Source organism: Mirounga angustirostris, unplaced genomic scaffold (assembly GCF_029215605.1).
Source record: "Mirounga angustirostris isolate CCGP_5_RB_7025 unplaced genomic scaffold, mMirAng1.0.hap1 SCAF_4, whole genome shotgun sequence".
In the NCBI taxonomy this organism is placed as follows: domain Eukaryota; kingdom Metazoa; phylum Chordata; class Mammalia; order Carnivora; family Phocidae; genus Mirounga; species Mirounga angustirostris.
In genome coordinates, this window is record NW_026991712.1 from 32,904,884 (window position 1) to 32,927,238 (window position 22,355).

General features: G+C 35.2%; 1 protein-coding gene across 2 annotated transcripts in view; it reads left to right on the forward strand.

The window, feature by feature from the left end:
- LRP12 (LDL receptor related protein 12) overlaps positions 1–22,355 on the forward strand; it is a 73,699-nt gene that overhangs the window by 38,002 nt on the left and 13,342 nt on the right. For both annotated transcript variants that reach the window (XM_045896077.3, XM_045896078.3), the window contains one exon: positions 14,706–14,841. In XM_045896077.3, the coding sequence (XP_045752033.1) occupies positions 14,706–14,841 (136 nt within the window). The remainder of the gene's footprint in view (positions 1–14,705; positions 14,842–22,355) is intronic.

The following is a 22,355-nucleotide window of genomic DNA, read 5'->3' on the forward strand; positions in this document are numbered from 1 at the left end:
TTTTTGTAATTTTGTAAATCTGTGTGTTCTATATGTTTTTTATTTAGAACTTGCCATTGTCCAGAATTTTAAATCTGCTTTCATATATACAATAAAGGAGAAAAGACAAATGGTATTTTTGTAATTTTGTAAATCTGTGTGAATTTTCATGTGAAAATCATGAAATCATATCCTAGAAACTGCCAAGTAATTTAATTGTATATGTTGAGAGAGTAGGAAGGCTATTTTAACATTCTTTTTAAAAAATGTCTAAATCAAATGTCTCATGTTCTTTAAATGTCTAAACTTTTAAAATACCTAAGTTACTGCTCATCTGCTGCATAGAATGAGACATTTTTTAGGTTAGATTGATTTATAACAAGACGTTTGCATAAATTAAACTAATCTATTTGACTTTTTAAATTTACTTTAAACTGAATTTTACTCTATGATCTGTGATATTTATTTGAATCGACAATTCTAGAAATAATTTGATTATGCCCTCCCTATTACTTACAAATCAAGATTTTTATTTCTTTCACAAATTTTATTTATTATACAAGGTTCACTAAACATTTAGAAAACTTGGAAAAAGAGCAAAAAGATTAAGAAAGTTACCCATTGGGACGCCTGGGTGGCTCAGATGGTTAAGCATCTGCCTTCAGCTCAGGTCATGATCCCAGGGTCCTGGGATCGAGCCCCACATCGGGCTCTGTGCTCAGCAGGGAGCCTGCTTCTCCCTCTCCCTCTGCCTGCCTGTCTGCCTACTTGTGATCTCTCTCTCTCTCTCTGTCAAATAAATAAATAAAATCTTTAAAAAAAAAAAAAGAAAGTTACCCATTAACCCTGCATTATTAGTATAATTCATAATAATAATTTATTTGTCCTTAAAAATAACGGTATATGCATTTAAATTATAACTAATTTTGTCTTCTGCACTTTCTATTTAACATTTTATAGACTACATTTTTTTCATAACCATTATTTTAATGCCTGTATAAAGTTTCCATTCAGTGTCTATGTTCTAGTGTTTTTAAACATATCAATGGGTTGTTTCCAATGGGTTCTGCCTAGTCTCGGTCATGTTACAAGGGCCATATTAATATATATCTATCCTTTTTTTTATTTCTAAGACTGTTTTTTCACATAGATTTCTAGAAGTGGGAATTACTCTATCAAAGGTCATAAATAATTTAGGAACCTTTTGACAGATTGCTTTCAAAATGGATTGTACCCATTTACACAGCTATCTGCAGTGAGTGAGAACACTTACCTTGGGTATAATCATGTTTTTCTCATTTAACTTTATCTTACTATGTTTCTATTAAAGTCCCAACCTTTTATTTTCCCCAGATTGTTCAGAAATGTAATTGTTTACTTCTACTTTTGATTCATGGCCTAGAGTTGTGACATTGCAAAGAATAAGAGAATGAGATTGGCTTTCTTTTATAGTTAGGCAAAACTACTCTGAAATTTAAAGATTTTCTGGTTGCTAATAGGAACAGATGTGGGAGCTTGCTGCTTTCTCAAATAGAAAGTTTTTACATACGAGGATTAACATGTTATTCCCAATTCATCAGTGATGCAGCTTCTAGATATTTCTACCTTATAACATCTGTAGCCGAGGTTAGCTTGATCTTGAGTCTACTTTATATTTAATATGGAATTTTTTGTAAGGCAAAGCCACATTTCTGGGAGCAGAGAAAGAGAATATCAAGTTAGGAAGTTTCTTTCTTGATCCTTGTTTATATTAACTGAATTAGCAGAGTATATAAAATAGATTTCAAGTAGTTTTTAAGTATTGTTCTCCTTTTGTTTTGTCAGAATTTTTATTCTATTAAAGTCATCATCCGGGCACCTGTGTGGCTCAGTGAGTTAAAGCTTCTGACTCTTGGTTTCAGCTCAGGTTGTGATCTCAGGGTCATGATCTCATGGGTCCTGGGATCATATCCCAAGTCGGGCTCCCTGCTCAGCTGGAAGTCTGCATGAGATTCTCTCCCTCTGCCCATCCCTCCACTTGCCCATGCACTCACTCTATCTCTCTCTCAAATAAATAATTTAAAAAAAAAAAGTCATCAGAGCACCTGGATGGCTCAGTCAGTTAAGCATCTGCCTTCCGCTCAGGCCATGATCCCAGGGTCTTGGGATCGAATTCTGCATCGGGCTTCCTGCTCAGCAGAGAGCCTGCTTCTCCCTCTCCCTCTGCTGCTCCCCCTGGTTGTGTGTGTGCTCCCTCTTTCTCTCTCTGTCAAATAAATTAGTTAATTAATTAATTAATCTTTTTAAAAAGTCATCACCTTTATGTTTGTGTATTTGCATTTTACAGTTTACATTTTAGTACTCAAAGGCCTAGCACACTGCTGATCCTATAAGCCTTTAAAACAAATAATTATTAGTTGTGCCTTTTTAATTAGGATATATTATTTTCTAAATTGCAATTATTTTGCTTACAAATTAATTAGTAATATTTTGCATTAGTGTAGAGCACTGTAGTAAAGTGGCTTTTGTTTTTAGCCACTGTTTTAGGCTTAAATACTGTAATGTGGTATTTTGAAGTTTCCCTGGAAGATCATCCAGTCTGATAACACTTCTATTATCCTAGAATTTTCAGATCTTATGAAAGGAAGTAAAGCCTAAACTATAATTATTTGATAGCAATTTACAATTATTTTTTAAATATAGAGAAGTTGCATGAGTAAAGCAGCAGGTATAAGTGGTCCTTTGTACCTTTCCTGTGTGACTTTAATATTATTTTCAATTATTCAGTCAAATACTGGACCTCCTACTAAGCTTACTAAAAGAATTTCACCAGTTCTTTTGACCAGTATTATATGGTGTGTCTTTTACCCATGTTTTAAATGAAGAAAGGGAGGAAAGTTTATTATATTTTAGGTGATACTGAACCCATTAGGGTTTTTAGGATTTCAGAATATAAAAAAATAGAACAATGTGAAGCCAAGAAACTGTCCTTCAAATGAATAAAGTGAGTATAGAATACAAGACAGAGTACATTTTTTAAAAAATAATACACACACATAGTTTAGGATACTATTAATTTTTAAAGGCATTGCCTGGGGGCGCCTGGGTGGCTCAGTCGTTAAGCGTCTGCCTTCGGCTCAGGTCGTACGTAATCCCAGGGTCCTGAGATGGAGCCCTGCATCAGGCTCCCTGCTTGGCAGGAGGCCTGTTTCTCCCTCTCCCACTCCCTCTGCTTGTGTTCCCTCTCTCGCTGTGTCTGTCTTTGTCAGATAAATAAAATATTTTTAAAAAATAAATAAATAAAGGCATTGCCTGTGTTCAGAGAGTTTATTTATGAGACACTTAAGTTTCTGGAGTAGAGCACTCCCTGAAACTTTCAGAAAAGTAAGTAATGGTAGTATTATAATTTTATGTATTACACTTTTATATGTAGCATTACATAGTATATAATTAAATATTACTTACAATGTTTTATTATACAATAATATATTTTATATGAAGCATAGTTTATATTATATAATCATAATATTTCATTTATTATCAAGTCTTTAGTGAAGCAGTTGCATATTTATAGCAAGATTATTATATAATTTTATATTACATTATTATAAGAAGCAGTAAACAAATTCAGCATCAGAACAGTAAGTGTGAGCACCCAAGACCTTCGACAGAACAGGTTGTAACCTGACAGCAGTGTGTGATGCTTAGATGGTGGAAGTAAAACTCACCCACTCGAGTGAGTGGGCCAGATCCAGTGAAGGTATAATACGTTGCATTCAAACATTTGACACTTTCTTTTCTATTCTGTAACTTTGAAAATAATTCTTTTTCTACTTTGAGACTAATTCTTCAAAGTGTGATAGCGTGTTAATTATTTGTGATTTTGCTAAGGCCTGAATTTGAATTGGATGTACTGTGCAGCTTTTGTGCAAAAGCCAGTCACTTGGCCGATGAGCAGGGTAGACTTTGGATTTCAGTTGACTAATAGCTCCATGTCAGTTAGAGCTGATTTGATCTTAAACTACAGTACTGGAAATACAGTATCCAGAACAAAGTAGATAGAAGTTGTTGTTGTTGTTGTTCTTCTTCTTCTTCTCCTTCTTCTTTTTAAGATTTTACTTACTTGAGAGAGAGAGAAAGACAGAGAGAGCACAAGTGGGGGGGTGTGCAAAGGGAGAGAGGGGAGCAGGGAGCCTGACAGGGCCTCCATCCCAGGACCCTGGGATCATGACTTGAGCCAAAGGCAGACACTTAACTGACTGAGCCACCCAGGCACCCCTGAAGTTCTTCTTTACTCCTCTTTTAAACACACTCTGGATAGTATATTTATTTCTGGGTATCACTCTTGACAAGACACTAAGACTAGAACAGTCCTGGAGAAGGATGTGCTTATACTAAAAAAAAACTATGTCAAAGCTGATAAAAATGGCTTAGAAAAATCATGAACGTCAAGGCCAATTTATGTTTGCTCAGGTGCTGATTTCTGCTTTGCCTCTTCTATTTTTCTAGCAAGAATCACAGTAAACTTCAAAATTAATATTTTTTCCCATTCAGGAAATAAAAGTAGTGGCTTGCTTAGCATTTTAATCTTCTGTAGTACTTAAAATTGGGAAATATAGGTACCATATCAATAGTTTTTATGCCCTTAACAGGAAAAAAATTGCCCTTTTATGCCCTTAGAAAAATGTATAAAAGGTTTAATCTTCCACCATTTACCTTATCTTATGCTTTGCTGGCAAAACTCAGAATTACTCTTACTACTTAGAAATTTTAGAATAAAGCTGCTTGGATAGTTTTATTAAGGGTACTCTCCTTATCTTATTCATATTGTGCCATGACCCTATTGGAACTGGAAAAACTGTATGGGGTTTTTTTTTTCTGTTTTTCCTCCTTTTTCTATATTTTGTGCCTCTTTTGACTTTTTAAAAAATGTATTTTATTTTACTGCCATGTAGCCCTTGATCATTATTTGTTTGTTTGTTCTGGACTTTAGTGACCCTCAAGAAACTAAGGAGTTACCTGCCTTGATTAGAGCTAAAGACCGCATGAAATATTTTGGTCCTCAAAAAAAACGGTATTTAAAATAATAGGAATAAATACATTGCTGTGTTCATTCTTAAGTGTCTGTGCTAATGCAAAGGAATATTCATTTAATTATAAGCAGCTAGATGTAGGATTTCCTGCTCAAAGTAGAAATGTGTGATTTTTTAGTAATAGGTTTGAAAATACTGAGAGTCCTGAGTGTGAGTGATAGATTTAATATAAATTTTTCTGCTTGTACTGATCTTACCTTTTAAATAACAATTAAAAACCTTCCCATCTTAGACTAGTAAATATTGCTGTTAGAGTGTTAGTAAATATTTCCATAAAAGCGGAAGTTCAGTTTTCTGAGTTTCTGAAAAAATTGGAATAAAATGTAGAGTAAATCTAAGGGAACACTACCCATGTCCAATCTTTGTCTCCTTCCAGTTCTGTCCACCCTCAGTGTGCCGACTGTTCTGACATTTATACTATGTGAGAGCTCAGCTCAGATACCAGGTATTCACGGAGTCTGGGCAACAAAAGGTCAAAGAAATCAAGACATTGGGATAGGCAACAAACCCAGTCAAGTTGCAAGAAGAGAACTTTCAAACTAAAGTTGTTTCTTCCTAACGATGGGCTTCTTTTGTTTCCTATGGAGGTTGCCAGGGCTTAGCTGTGTCATAGAGGACAGCCTGACAGAGGGCCACTCTTGCACCTCATTCATCTTTGGATTCTGATGCTCACTTGAGACTCGCCCGGTGTTCTCAGTGACCCATAGACTTCATACTCAACATGCTTGCTTTCTAAACTGACTGTCTAACATTAAGAATACTACCATCTTCTGTTAGTCCTCCAGCCTTCCCTGCCTTTCCCCTTCTCTGTTCCTCTTTCCTTTAAAATACCTCCTTCAGCCTTCACTACATCCCCTTATTGCTGCTATTCTACCCCGTGCCCTCAACATCTTACCTATAATTAACTGCTGTGTGTACATTTTCCTTATTAAAGGTAGGTCCTAAAATACTCTTCCAAAGAAACCAAGAAGGAGATTAGTCCTGCCTTCAGTCACTACATAGATTTGTAGCAAATAAGAACCAGTGTTTAGAAGTTTTAAAACCTTTTCTCTCTGTGTTAATACAGGACCAAGAGAACTTTTTTCCAAAATAAACTACTTTTATCTTTACTGAAATTCTGTTGAGGCAGCTCCCTCTGTCTTCCTGATAATTATTCCAGGTGTCATAGGGAGTTCTCTAGGGCAGTAGTGTGTCTTAGTGGCTAGGACTGCAGCCTCTGAAGCCTACTGCCTGGGTTCAAATCCCAGTTGTGACACTTACTAGCTTTTTTGTGATCTTACGAAAATCGATTTCTCTGTGCCTCCATTTCGTTCTTGTCTGTTAAATAGGAATAAGAAGAGAATTAAATAGTACTAAGAATTAAAAAGAAGTACCTGAGAGGCGCCAGGGTGGCTCAGTCAGGTAAGCATCCAACTCTTGATTTCAGCTCAGATCATGACCTCAGGGTCATGAGATGGAGCCCCACATTGGGCTCTGTGCTCAGTGAGGAGTCTGCTTGAGATTCTCTCTCCCTCTGCCCCTCCCCCACCTAAATAAATAAATCTTTAAAAAAGAAAGAAAGAAAGAAAGTACCTATTAGGCAGCAACATTATCATTAGTCATGGAATCCACAGGCCTGACCATACACTCCTCCCTTTGATTGTATGCACTGTCCTTCAACTCATGAACCATAAACCTCGGACTTGCAACAAGAATCTCATCTTCAGCCTTATGCACCACACTTAACCTTTAAGTTTCAAAGTGCTGCCCTTCTCCTAAATTAACTGGACCAGTAGGTGTCTGGTTTTCATGCTAATCATCTGTCTGCATATCCTAATTTTCCATGTCTCAATGCCTGGTATTGCTTGTGCAGGCACAGTCTTTTCCCTATATCATGTGATTTCATCAGCCTTCAGAATCTTCTTTCTCACACCCTATTTGGCCATTCAGTAGTCACCCTTTGCTGCTGCTTTATCTAAGAGATGACGTTTTTGGTTTTTTTTTAAGTACATCTGTTTCCATTGGAATTAATTTCTTCTTGCTAGTGTTTTCAACATTTGGAATTGCTTTTGTATTATCAGCTGTAATGGAGTTAATATTTATAAAACACCATACTCTGAAAAATGAGACAGCCAAATCATAGTGACCGCCACTGACTATAAATGCCGTCCTGTGCTTATAAACAGACTGAACATGCTCTTGCTCGTGTTAGATAGTGACACTTCTGTGAAGTAAAAGTTTACAGGTTAGAGGAACTTCTTAGCTGACCTCTGTGCCTCACCAGTTTCTTTCTTTGCATCACATCACTTCTCTTCATAGTAGCTTACATTGGCTTGACTGGTATCTACAGAATTGGGTCATTAAATTTTTCTGATTTGGAATGTGCTCTTTCTTTACTTTGGCTCTGCCTACTTCTGTTTTGTGAAAAAAAAAATGCTGTGCTAATAGTCTGGTAAGCCCTCTCTGTTCTATACCAATATAATGCAGGCTTTTTGTATGTGTGGCTCTTTGTGTCTATTTAATAATACCATATGCCCATATGATGCATTATTTATAATTACTTTAAAGTGTATTATATCATTCAGGACTATATTGTTTTGTATGTTCTCATAACTGTTTATATGTTTCTCGGACTAAATGAATAAGCATATCTCATTATTACAAAACTGCAATTTCCATGAGAGCATTAATTCTCTACATGCTTTTTTCGTGTGCTTTACATACGTATTTTAGGTACTTCAGTGGTCAGTAAAGCATAGTTGATTTTTCTTTGCATCTCAGTTTTGTGGTTTATTAAAACCAAAGGCCCAAAGATTCCATGTCACTTTTAGTCTAAACTACTTGTAGTCATAAAGTGTCAACTCTTCTCAGTTTTGAAAAGAAACCCAATTCTTCATCTGTAGAACAGGAAATTGTCATTTTTGTTTCCTTTTACAGGTAGTTCAGTTGTTTTTTGTTTTTCTTTTTTTAAGATTTTATTTATTTTTGATAGAGAGTGTACAAGCAGGGGAAGCAGCAGGTACAGGGAGAGGGAGAAACAGGCTTCCCGCTGAGCAGGGAGCCCGATGCAGGGCTCGATCCCAGGACCCTGGGATCATGACCTGAGGTGAAGGCAGACGCTTAACTGTCTGAGCCACCCAGGCGCCCCACAGGTAGTTCAGTTCTAATCATAAATTTCCTTGCCTGCCTCTTTTTTTCCTCGGACTTTAAAACCATGAAATCTCAAATTGAAGGGCAGTTTCTTTGACATTATTTTGAAGTCATTCTCTCCTCTCCTCTACCATGTGTCCTGTGAAATAGAGGTAGTTTGAACACTTCCTATTTTTTAAATGATTTATTTAAATTTGATAGTTATGTTGCATTAATGTAGCTTAAAACCATAGTTCTTTGCTTTCCTTTGACATTATTGAAATGGTATCAGGTTAAATATGAAGTCTTAAGTATTTCTCAGTTTTGTCATTTTCTAAACTATGCAGTGAGATCTTTGTATTCTAAACCTGAAGACTAATATCAAAATCTTATTGAGAACACCATCAGAGAATCTCTACCTATTCATTCCTCAGTTAATTCTCCCTTTCTTAATTGATAACAAACAGGATAAGTTAAAAACTGTAGATATTTAGTTTAGCCTTTGAGTATAGCTTAACCACTAGCATTATAATAATGCCATTTTCTTTCATTTTTTTCATTCCAGTTGTCCTCTTAGAACCACTATGAATTAAATAGGCTTTTTAGAGCTAATCAGATAACCTAATCACTACATAATTGTATGGAGAAGATGCTGTCCAAGTGGAAAGTTGCAGTCTTTTGAATGAACATTTGGAACCTCCTTAACTTGGGAGTTTCTGTTTCTGAAGTTATGGGAAATTTATCAAAAGTAGAGATAATGAATTATCATCATCTAAAATATTTGAATGCTTGTTTATATCTAAAGATACTGACCAGAGTAAATTAGGTAGATGTGTTTTTTGTAGATGTTTGTATTCCAAGAACCAGAAGTGATACCGGTTGTTAAGAGGTCTATTAAGGAATCAAAATGAACAAAGACTAAAATATAATCATTTCTGGAAAATCTCACAATCTGCTAAATTAAACACTAAACTAACAGGGCTTATGAGAAAAGTAGTGTTGGTACACGTCCCTTACAACTATGTAGCTTTGTAAGGATAGCCCTGACAAAATAGCAATCCAAATGCTAACAACAGTCAAGTATCCCTGACATGTATACCTAGAATCAGTCCAGACTTTGCATCTGTATCTTCTGGGCTTCCTACTTACTCCTTGAAGACATTTGCTTCTAGGAGAACAATTTAATCAAAAATAAAAATATAATTCAGGGCACCTGACTGACCCAGTTGGTAGAGCATGCCACTCTCGATCTTGGGATTGTAAATTCAAGCCCCACATTAGATGTAGAGATTACTTAAAAATAAAAAAATTTTTTAAAGATTTTATTTTTAAAGATTTATTTATGTATTTTAGAGAGAGAGCATGTGCATGTGAACTGGGGGGCGGGGGGAGGTAAAGGGAGAGAATCTTAAACCAACTCCCCGCTGAGCATGGAGCCCAGTGCGTGGGCTCGATCCCACAACCCTGAGATCATGACCTGAGCTGAAACCAAGAGTTGGACACTTAACCAACTGAGCCAACCCAGACGCCCCTAAAAAGAAAATCTTTAAAAAAAAAATTATATATGTATATAATATAAATTATATATAATTATATATATATAATTCAGAGATAACCTTTATTAAAATGTTTTGTTTTGTTTTTATAGCAGAGAAATGTCTTCACATCCCCATCTGTACTTGCAACCTCCCAAGATAAACTAATATAGAAGAAAGTCAAGCAGTTCTTTAAGCTAGTAAAGTAACCACTTGGCAATAAAGGAAGGCCATTCTATAGGGTTTTTGTATTTTTTCTTAAACTGTGAAAGCACCCTCTTCTGGATACTTCAAATCATTTACATGCTAAAAATAAAATTGATCACAACTTTGCATTATACTGACAAGATTTCTCTATTTGCCTGTTATGTATTAACTAATTCTCATTGCAGAATTAATCAGACTAAAGCTAATTACGTATAAGCAGTAGAGAAGGAATGGGTAGAATAAATGTAGGTAAAAGAATGTCAGGTTTGGTATATCCCAAATTGGGAGTATAGTCAAAGCCTGGATGGATGACGTTCAAACTAGCAGAATTATATAAATAGTTTAGTTCAAAACAAAAAGAGATTCATTTCCTAAAGCATTGTTTTGTGGGTATGTATCCCAACCTTATCCTTACCCTGGCTTCTGCCCATGTCAGATAACCAGTTAATTGGTGGCATAATTTCTCATTCTTTCCAGAGCATAATGGTGCCCAGTACATATTAAACGAATAGTCACTGGCTCTTTCCCACTTAGTCTGAACACATCTCACTACAGCCATTCCAGGCATTACTACCAACCAGTCTGACTTAGTATATCATGTGCTGTTATTTCTTGACAGTTCATTGTAATCCAAGCAGTGTGCTGAGTCCTTTACCATAACAGTTGTATTTAACCTTTGTAACACTAGGTGGTGGGCAGTGTTTTAATCCCTATTTACAAGTGAGGGGATGGAGGCTTAAGTATTATCAAATTGATTGTAACAATAACACCACAAATCAGTCTTTCATATAAAAAGATATAAAATGAATAACATTAATAAACTAAGAAAAATTGAAATTACAGTTGATGATAGGTACTTGAGCTGAAGGGTTACAATGAGTTAGGAATGGGAAATCATTAGAAGACACTGAAATAAGGAAAAAAATAGAGGACTCAGAAAAAGTCAATTGGAAGACTGGGGTAGATGTTGGGAGATAAAGCAGGCCTAAGAGGTGATAAAGGCGGTCTCAATGTTTGATTTGGAAATTTCTAGTTTTAGTCGCTGTTAAGGCCTGATTTATTTCCTATGCTTGGAAGTCCTTGAAATCGCCTGTAATATTAAAGTAAATTTCCTTTTTATTTGAATTAGGTTCCTTTAACCAGCTGATGCCTAAGACAATAAAGATTCAGAATAAAGGATAAAAAGAAAGATTTGGGAAATACACACCGTTCTGATCGTGTTGAATTTGAGGTTGGGATGTCCAGTGGGCGTTTGACTATGCAAAATCTCTGGGTTAGAGATCTTAAACCCATGAACTGTAGAGCATAGTTGAAATGGTAGGAGGGAATGAGACCTTCCACAGAGAGCGAGGAGAGCAGAAGGCTTAGGAATGAACTGCAAACACCAGCCTAGGCAGAAGCCGGCTGAAGAGGATGATCTAGGACTAGAGAACTGACACAGACCAGTCTGAGGTAGGAGGTGAACCAGGAGAAGTGATGTCAGCAAAGTCTAGAGTATCAGGAAAAAACAAATCCCTCTTAGATACTCCAGAGAGATCAAGTAGGATGGGGATTGAGCATCCCTTCGATTCAGCAGTGAGGTCAATGATGGTTTTGCCTGCTAGCAAGGTTTTTATGGCATTAAGAATTGGAAGTCTGGTTTCAGTAGGCCAAAGAGAAAAAGAAAAGTGAAAAAATAAGGAAAAATTTATGAGTACATCCTGATGAGCCATCAGAAATGTAGTAGAGGGCACCTGGGTGGCTCAGTCATTAAGCGTCTGCCTTCGGCTCAGGTCATGATCCCAGGGTCCTGGGATCGAGCCCCGCATCGGGCTCCCTGCTCAGCAGGAAGCCTGCTTCTCCTTCTCCCACTCTCCCTGCTTGTGTTCCCTCTCTCGCTGTGTCTCTCTCTGTCAAATAAATAAATAAAAATCTTAAAAAAAAAAAAAAAGAAATGTAGTAGAAATATATCTTGATGATGGGAGATGGGGTGGGCATGATTTAGGGCTAAAATAGACCTTAAAGGTATTCAAATAGCAACCTCTTATTTTAACACATAAGGAAGCCAAGACCCAAAGAGGTTTAGTAGTTCACAATATGACAAAGCCAGTAAATGGCAGGTAGAACAGATAGCATCTAGATCTTATGATTCCAAATCTACCCAGATATCTATATCTTAACCCAAATTCTTAACCAAAAAGGGACAGAAAACTTTCTTAATGGTTTCTAATGTTAATCTTACTCTTGGCATTTGAATTTATTCTTTCTTAAATAGAGAAAGGAAGAAGTTATGGTTGTTCTAGAGTATATTTATCTACATGCCCAATGTATTGCACATGCAAAAAATGTGTTGATAAAAAGTCACTGGCTGGTTTTGAAACTAAATGCCAAACTCAGTCATGTTACAAATGTGCAAAATTAAATCAAAATATGTGTTCATAACCAATTAAGGGAGAAACATGATACTATCGTTTTGTTTTTAAAGTACTTACTGAATTAGAAATGTACTAAATCTTAAAATATCCATTCTTATTTATGAGTGGTGTATCTTCTCCTGGGGCAGTTGTATGAAAAAAAATAATCACAATAGTATTTTTGAGCATCCGTATCAGAACATAACTTAGTTTTTGGTATAAGAGCACCACCTATGGGTTTCTCAGGTATTCAGGGGGGAGAAATTTAAAACAAAGCCTAATAAAACCTAATGAAATTCTTCCTAGCTTTTCCCCTATAAGTACTCTATCCATTTATTTAAAGGCTAACAAATTGTCTGCTTTGCCATAAGTTATTCCTACCTGGTTTTTACTTTAGTATACTACTCCCAAATGCTTTGGCAAGCGATAACGAAGAAAGAAAAAGTTCTGATAAATTACTTAGGGTATCTTTTCTTTAATTATTATGATGATAATTCATTAGAGCAAAGTTAAAAGCAAACCTCTGGCACTTCATTGTCAGTAAGCTCACATTTAGGTAAATTTAGTCTTTTTCTAAAGTATCATTCATCAAAATGTAAAAAAAATTATAAGGGAAATTTTACTCTTAATGAAATTTAACCAAAAAAAAAAAATTGGAAGCTTCAACTCTGAGTGGGCAATAAGATGTGTAGTAGGCTCTTGATATATTATATCCTTGTATTCTGTGTTGTGAGTCTGTTTTCTAACAGTGATTGGAAACAAGATCCCTTTGGTGCAATGTACCTAATTCCAGGGTAGACCCATTTTAGGCATGAACATTTTTTCTTCAGTAAAGTATACTTTTAAAACCTAGATTCTATTTTTTCTTTAGGGAATGGGTTATTCTATAGAAATAAGGATCGACTCTTTCAGCAATATAGCTTGCTTTATTTTGATCATTATAGATAAAAACTTTTTTAAATTGTATAGTATACTTCTTAGCATTTTAACCTTAATTGAATGGACTGTAACCTCTGAAAAAAAAAAAAGGCCATTTTTAAAAATTATAATTGTAATAGGGATACTTGCCTATCTATAAATTGGGATAACTAACTTTTAAACTAACAGCAGAACTCAAAAAGCATGGAAGTTTAGGCCACATATTACCCCAGGCACTTTGCTTGCAAGGATTCATGTATTCATTCAATAACTCTTTTAGCTAGGCATGACTACTAAGTATTATGAAAGGAGAGTCTTCTCTTACCTTTTGGAAGATAGGCAGTATTATACATGTTCTGAGTTGTCATGGTTTTTGAGTTCAGCACATACTTTTTTTTATTCTGAAAATTGCCCCCATTACTTCTGATAACTGTCTCTGGACCCCTGGCAACTATTTTCCTCACTTTTAATTTGCTGCTTCTAATCTGCTGCTATTTTAAATATCAAATAATCTAATATGTTGAAATTACATCAAATAAGAGGTTCTAAGGTTTTAAATTTTACTGAAAACGTAAAACATTCATCATGTATTTTTTTGTAGCCCAATGACTATTTTTTAAATTGAGGGAGAATAAATTGTCACATTATCTGCTGACCTCTGGATAGGTAAGATGTGAACTGTATCACTCTGAAAGTTCAAGATAATGCAAGGAGAATAAACCAGGAAAGTGTTGGCAGTAGTTTAAGCTTGTTCTATATTTCTTCATAATATTCAAATATCTAATCACATAATGATATTTTAGTCACCTTTTCAAGCCTTTATTTTAAAATAATTTAGGATTCATTTATCTCCCTGTAATAAAATTTAGAAATATTAACAGAATAAATTAAAGAACTACTTTGCAGTAATTTTGAAGTATAGTGCTTTGCTGTCTTTATCCAATCATCCACTGACTTCGTAAGAATCCAGCATCTTACTATTGTGTTTATATGTGCTTTCCTTTCATAATTTTGTTCAGAAGACAATTTATATAATAGTCTTTTAATTTAAAGTCGAAAAACCAAAATTGTACTCTTAAGGATCTAAACACAGTAATTCAGTAAACATTGAACTTTATAGTTAGTTTATAATAAAGAAAATGAATTTAAAAGGTGAGTTTTGAAAAAAGATAAATGGAACAAGTTGATTAGCCAATAGCCATGGCTAAAGCTAGTTATCCTGACTCTTAAACTGTTATTCAAAGGTCCAATATGAAAACTTCCGTGCCTCCCCAAAGTATGTACTTAATTAGAATGAAATACTTCGACTAAAAGGGAAGAAAATAAAATATCTTCCTGGAATAATAAAAGATCTTTAAGGTTGATGTTAGCATATTTTATTGTGTATGATTTGATGCCTGAAGTGTGGGGGTTTTTTTTAAATAAACACTGATTTACTTCCTGCTTTGTTTTAAAGTATAATAATTAGCTAAGATTGCTTTGGCTTCTTCCAGCTTGTGGAGAGACTCCAGAACAAATTCGAGCACCAAGTGGTATAATCACAAGCCCAGGCTGGCCTTCTGAATATCCTGCCAAAATCAACTGCAGCTGGTTCATACGGGCAAACCCAGGGGAAATCATTACTATAAGGTAATTCTGATACCTTTCTGAATTACTATATAATATTACAAAATATAAATTCAGTTTCCAAGTATCATCACTCAGCATGCAGTTATATGAAAAGACAGTTTTCTAAAAATGTAATAAAATATAGTTACCAATACCATATTAAGGTCCTTCCCCTATTATAAGGGTATGTGTTTTGAGTATTTTTCTGATGGTGGTAATGGATTTCCACTGAGCCACCCATGTTCTTCTAAATCCCCTTTTAACAAAAGGTGCACATTTGCAAAATAGCTTATTAGGAACAAGAGTGTAATCTTTGGCTGTGGGACAAATAAACAAAACTCACTAATCCACCTGGAGATCCAGCCCATAACCTTAGTCTCATTAGTAGAATCCTCTCTCTTACCAAGCTAAAACATGATGGTAGTGTTTACCTGTGTGTGTGTGTGTGTGTGTGTGTGTGTAAGACTTGAAATAAGCTGACAAGGTGTCTAGAAAAATCTCTTTTTTTATAACTTTGAAACACAAGAACTTTTGTTAAGAATACAAAATGAAAGAGGCTCCTAGGAGAAATAAACAAAAGTTTAAGATTACAATAAATAGAAATAAAAAGCTTAAGATTCATTTTAAAAATATTTAAAATTGCAGAAAAGCACTATGGGGATAAGATACTAAGGAGAAAAGATTCGGTGGAACTAGATAACGCTTGCTTAAGGAAATTATATCAGGACTATTAGAAAAAAACTTTGCCTGAAGGGGAGAAAAAGAAGACAATACTGTGCCTTGACGAAGAACTGAGGCCTGAACGGAAAGAGCAGTCCGAAATCATGGCCTGCGGCAGAGGCAGTGCCTGCAGCAGCTCAAAGGCGTCCTCAGCGTTCTCTCATTGGCAGCGTTTTTGTGGGAAGAAGTATGGGATTTCAGATTTCGAAGAGACCTGGCATATCACAGACTCAAATCCCTTCTTACATTTTTACAAAATAAGATTGTGAGTTTAGCCTACTTTTGCGGGGGGTTTTGAAATATAATTAGCGTAGCGTTCTGTTAGTTCAGGCGTACAACATAGTGATCAGCAGTTCCCTACGTTATTCGGTGCCCACCGTGATACGGTAGTCAGCGTCTGTCACCAATGTTACCGTAATATATTGACCACATTCCCTGTGTTGTACTTTTCATCTCTGTGACGTACTTATTTTACAACTGGAAGTTTGTACCTCTTAATCCCCTTTGTCTGTTTCATCCGTCTTCCTTATTTATGTCCCTTAACGAATGAGACAACCAGTGTCTCTTGAGAAACACAACTGTGTTCAGTCCCCCTTTTTCTGAGGAAGCCATAAAGCAGGCACCATCTGGTTCGTTTTGCTCTGGCCCGTTCTGCCCCAGGCCACACCTTCTGGAACACTGAAGCTGAGCTCGTGTAGAAACTGTTCTCTGTGAGAAGTGTGATTCTCTCGCCTGATGGATTGCTAGCGTGTGCTGTTGAGGTGATCCTTCTGCATTGCCAGTGTTGGGACCCGGACAATATGCCTATTTTCTGTTACTTATAATATGACTAAGTATAAACATGTTTACAAAATAGCATTTTTACCATAGGGATTCCTCGTATTGGATTTCTTTCAACATAAAACTAGAGTTTTTAGAGATTTTTATCTTTCAACCTAAAAATCCAACCCCAAAATTATATTTCCCACCTACCAGCTCAGTTCCATAAAACTTGGAAATTCTCGCCAGCACGGAGGAGGCTACATGGAATACTGCCATTTGGTTCTGATCATGTGTTGGGCCCTTGAGATTTTACAAAGAAACACTAAAACCAAGCACAATACTAAAATGCAGAACAAAATTAGAGATAAGCCATACATCTTTTAGAAAATTTCCTAAATTCCAGAAAAAGTTGATGAATTTGGATTTACACAGCCTAATGAGATCAGAAAGTGATTTTAGTAATTGTCTTAGTTCCTACTGAAATCCTTATCATTTAATACCAAACTTTAAAAAGATCTACACACACACACATACACACAAAGACAGTCAAGTTTCACTTGTGAATATTGGTGTAATCTTAAATTGTTCAAAAGAAATTTAATTTATACCATGATCAGATGCAGCTCATTTAGACATAAAAGTGAGTCAATATTAGAAAATTCTAAATTAATTTACCATATGAACAAGTCAAAGAAAAAGTATATGATTATCTAGAATAGAGAGATGTTTTAAAACATTTTGATAGGGGAACCTGGGTGGCTGAGTCAGTTAAGCATCTGCCTTCAGCTCAGGTTACGATTCCAGGGTTCTGGGATCAAGCCCTGTATCAGGCTCTCTGCTCAGTGGGGAGCCTGCTTCTCTCTCTCCCTCTGCCTGCCTCTGCCTACGTGTGCTCTCTCGCTCGCTCTCTCTCTCTCTGTTAAAAAAATTAATAAAACATTTTGATAAAAAGAAAGCATTCATTCCTGAGTTTAAAATAAAATTAAAATCTAGATAAAAGAGGGAAACTAAAATTTTATGAACGATGTATAAGCAATAACTTAGAGCTCTCCTTATAAAACTGGTTAAAGATTGTAACATGAAGGCATTTTTACCTTACTCCTCTCCCTTGAAACTTACCAAATCAACAAAGGCCATCTTAACAAGAGGAGACAGAGAATTGGATTTTAATTCCATGCTTGAAGCCAAGGACTGGAGTCAGGGTGTTTTGCTCAAGAAAGAAGGCTTGGGAGCGGGGGGATGGGTTAACTGGGTGATAGACATTAAGGAGGGCACGTGATGTAATGAGCACTGGGTATTTTATAAGACTGATGAATCACTGAGCTCTGTCTCTGAAACTAATAATATACTATATGTTAATTAGTTAAATTTAAATAAAAATTTAAAAAGTTTTTTTAATTTAAAAGAAGATAGAAGGCTGAAAAAAACTTGCATTAACCACTAACCACTGCCTGAACTTATATGGGGTTAAAAACTTAAAGAGGTGGGAGGACATACCATTACAAATAGGAATTTAACCAGGCTACCTACTGACTCCACGACAGGATCTGTAATGCTCTGAACCACCATGTAAAGACTGTTCTGGAATGGAGACCCAGGTGGATGTAGCTACAGAACACAGACGGGGGAACACAGAAAGAGGGTAGGTTAAAAGGAGAGAGAGAGAACCAGAAAAGCTTCTACAGAATGAGCATTATTTCCAGAATGTATGGAAAATATTAATACTAACAAAAACAGCCAACAGAGTCCAAACACAAATTTACTCCAGACATGATAAACTTTATTATTTTGTTTTTGTTATTTTAATTCCAGTATAGCTAACATACAGTGTTATATTAGTTTCAGGTGTACAATATAGTGATTCAACAATTCTTCACATCACCCAGTACTCATCACAAGTACATCAGGACTTTTTCCTTAACATTTTTTATCCTGTGAACACTTTGGTAGTTAGTGAAACCTATAGATCCTTTCCTAGAATGTTTTTAAACTCAGAAATCATAATACATATTATTACAAAGGGAACCAATTATATTGAAGTATAGCTATCAGATATTTTTACCAGTTTGTAATATAGTAATATATGCTTATTAACATTATTAGTAAGTGATCGTCCTAACAGCTACTGTAATTTCAAGGTGATTTTCAGTGTAAATAGTTATTCTAGATATCTATTAAAACTGGAATGTAATATGTAATTATCTGTGATTTCTGCTGGTGACAGAGTGACAGGTATTGTAAATACTATCATGATTTGTTGTTTATATTCATAAGTGAAATGCCAAATTTCAGTTAGAGATTAGTGAAAATAAGGTTGTAAACATTTCCACCAAATCTCAGAATTTGAGAGGAGAATAGAAACACCGAATACTCTTACTTGGACTTTATTAGGACAAATGTATGTTTTAGTATTTGAATTACAACATCTAAAGGTAACTACTGAAAAAACAGATAGCAATCTTGAGTATATGGTAAAGTAAAAGAAACGTAAAAAAAAACCAAACCTATGAATACAAAAGAACACAGGAAAGGAGGAAAATGAAAAATCTCCCCTAATAGAAGGGGTGTTCAGTAAAAAACTCATTTAAATTTAAAAGACCATCCGATCAGGTTTATTGGTTTGTTGATTGGTATGATTCTTCTATAAAGGGCTTCTAAGGACATACCCAAAACAAAACAAACACAGTTTAGTAAGGGGTGATAGAAAAAGATAAGCTTTGGAAATACTGATACAAAAAGAAAGCTAGTGTAGGAAGATTAACATTAGATGTAATTGAGCTTATAATATTAGTAACAAATGAAATAATGCACTAGGAAGATGGAATCATGGTAAACTTTGTATACCTCATAACATAGCCTAAAATACATGCAAAGCAACAAAATATGGAGAATTACCAAGTTTGACTGATCCAGTTAGTGGAAGTTAATAAACATACCTTTAATCAGAATTCAATAGATTAAACAAAAATAGTAAAGATAGAAGATTTGATAAACAGAAATTAACAAGCTTGATCCAGTAGGAACATGTATTATATATGTGTATGTTTATATTATTTCAATGAATAGGGAAAATACGTTGTTTTCAAAAACATATGGAACATTTACAAAAAAATTGATTATAAAACCACAAAGGAATTCTGAATTCCATTTCTAAGACTTTGCATTATTCAGATTGTGTTCTCTGACCACAATGCAGTTAAATAAGAAACCACAATAAAAAACTGGGAGGAAATAACAACAAAACCCATGTGTTTGAAAGCATATTCCTAAATAACTCCTGCACTAATGCTGAAAATCACAGTGGAACTCATAAAATATTTTTAAAATAACCATAATGAAAATATTACATATTAAATCTGTTGGAACACATTGATAGAGTACTTAGCGAAAAATTCACAGCTTGAATGCATTCACTTAAAAATAAGCAGAATAGGAAATAAATGAACTCAGCATTTACTTAAGAGTATAGAAGGAAAACTACAGGGTAAATCTTTTTTTCTTTCCCCAAGATTTTATTTATTTATTTGAGAGAGAGAATGAGCAATCGGGAGGGGCAGAGGGGGAGAGAGAGAGAAGCAGATTCCCTACTGAACAGGAAGCCTGACACGGGGCTTGATCCCAGGACCCAGAGATTATGACCTGAGCTGAAGGCAGATACTTAACTGACTGAGCCACCCAGGCGCCCCACTACATGGTAAATCTTAAGTAGAAAAAGTAGTAAGGTAAGACCAGAAAATATGAAATAGAAAGAATAAACAATAAGATTCAATAAAACAAAAACTGGCTCTCCAGAAACCTTGGGAAAATAAACAAACCTCAAGGCAAGACTGAAGAAAAAAGAGAACAGGTACTAGTAAGAATGAGCAAAAATGTCTATAATTATAAATACAATAATAGAGACTTTCAAAGTCATAAGGGAATATTAGGAATAGTTTATGGTAACACTGTTATATAGTTAGATGAATTGGACCATTTTCTAGAAAATGTATATTACCAAAATTGATTCAAGAATTGATTCTTCACTAAAGAAATTGAGTCAACATTCAGAAAAAGATTCTAAACCCAAGTAGTTTTACAGGCAGGTGTTATAAATGAATAGATAAGGAATTCCTTAACCTGATAAAAGGTATCTGTTAAAAAAATTTTTAAACTTAATATTGAAGTTAATTTTAGTACCAAGGGCCAGGATGAGAATGCATGCTTTCACTGCTTATACTAGAACCCTGAGTCAATGCAACAAGAAATAAATAGAAATGAGTAATATGACAAATGGGAAGGAAGAGATGAAACTCTCCTTGTTTGCCAATACTGTGCTTATCTCCATAGAAGATCCAAGCAAATATAAAGCCCACAGATATGAAAAAAAAATTTTAATGTAAGAAAGTACTATTTGCAGCTTTGTAACAAATTTTACTATCAAGATAAAATGATAATTTCTAGAAAAATTTTAAATTACCAAATGTGACTCAAAAGTTTAGGGAGAGCTAATTACTAAAAAAACATGAAGAAATTGAAAATTTCTACCCTAGAGCTATACTTTAAACAGGCACAGGGCACAGGTTTGTGATCATTGTCTTTGTTATATAAACTACTGTGAAACATAAAAAAAGAAAACCTGAAAACTAATTTTACTTTTAAATGTATTTTAACAATCCTAAATGAAATACTAGCAAACCAAATCCAAGAGTGTATACATGAATAGATATTGATTGATCATTTCTTTTGTTCTGGGAAGGATCCTGCTTTCCTCAATCTTAAACATTTTAGTGGATAAAAGTGTATTAAGGGAGTCCTTAGCTTGAATCTGACTAGCCCACCCATAAACAATTATCAACTTTGGATAAAAGTTTTTTAAAAACTATTCAAAGGTCCTGGAAAGTAATCAGAAGCTGGCAGAAACTGGAAGGAATTAAACCCTTGAAAGAAGGGATCCACCCTGGTGAGATACGTTTGCTTCCTGTTAGTTCCCCATGCAGAGTGGAGTAACTAGAACTCAGACCACCAAGTCTCGTGGGCTTGAGGTGGTATCACAGGGTGGAGTTGAGGCTGTCAGAGTAGATGGAAATTGAAAAGGCAAATCCTGGAAAAGAGAGAGCCCCAATGTAGGAAGCCCTTATATCTGCATATAAATTCTTCTCAAATTCTTTGCTCTTTTCTGAACTGTGCATGCTTAAGAGATGCTAAGGAAGCTGGTAAAAAGAGCTGCTCCAGGATTTCAGTGGCTATGCACTGCAACTGAGGCAGAGTTTGAAGTCTGAAACCTGCTGAGTTTGAGGAGCTTGGTAAATACCTTGGGATTTTATTGAAACCACAGAAATGTCATATATTATAAGTAAAGACAGTGTCCCAAAATTAAGAATTCACCGAAGACTAAGGGCAAAGCTGAACAAAACCTCCACAGGTACAGGATGACCAGACCAGGATGTTCCATGCATGATAAAACCAAGTAAGTGTAAAAATCTTGACCTATCCCTGAGAACACAAAAAAATGAATTCAAGATAAGTCCTAGATACGAACGTAAAAGCTAAAACTCTAAAATACTAGAAGAAAACATTGTTGAATATCTTGGCGTAAGCAAAGGAATTTGAGAGAGGACACTAAAAACACTAAACATAAAGGGAAAAATAAATTAGGCTCATCAAAACTAAAATTAAAAACCTCTGCTCGTTAGGAGATATCATTAAGAAAATGAAAAGGCGGGCGCCTGGGTGGCTCAGTTGGTTGAGCGACTGCCTTCGGCTCAGGTCATGATCCTGGAGTCCCAGGATCGAGTCCCGCATCGGGCTCCTTGCTCGGCAGGGAGTCTGCTTCTCCCTCTGACCCTCCCCCTTCTCATGCTCTCTCTCTCTATCTCATTCTCTCTCAAATAAATAAATAAAATCTTAAAAAAAAAAAAAAGAAAAAGAAAATGAAAAGGCAATCCATATAAACTAGAAGAAAACATTAGCAATACATATATCTAACAAAGGACTTGAGTCCAGAATATAAAATTAATTTTTATAACTTGAGAAAACAACCCAGTTTTTTAAAATGGACAAAAGACTTGAACAGA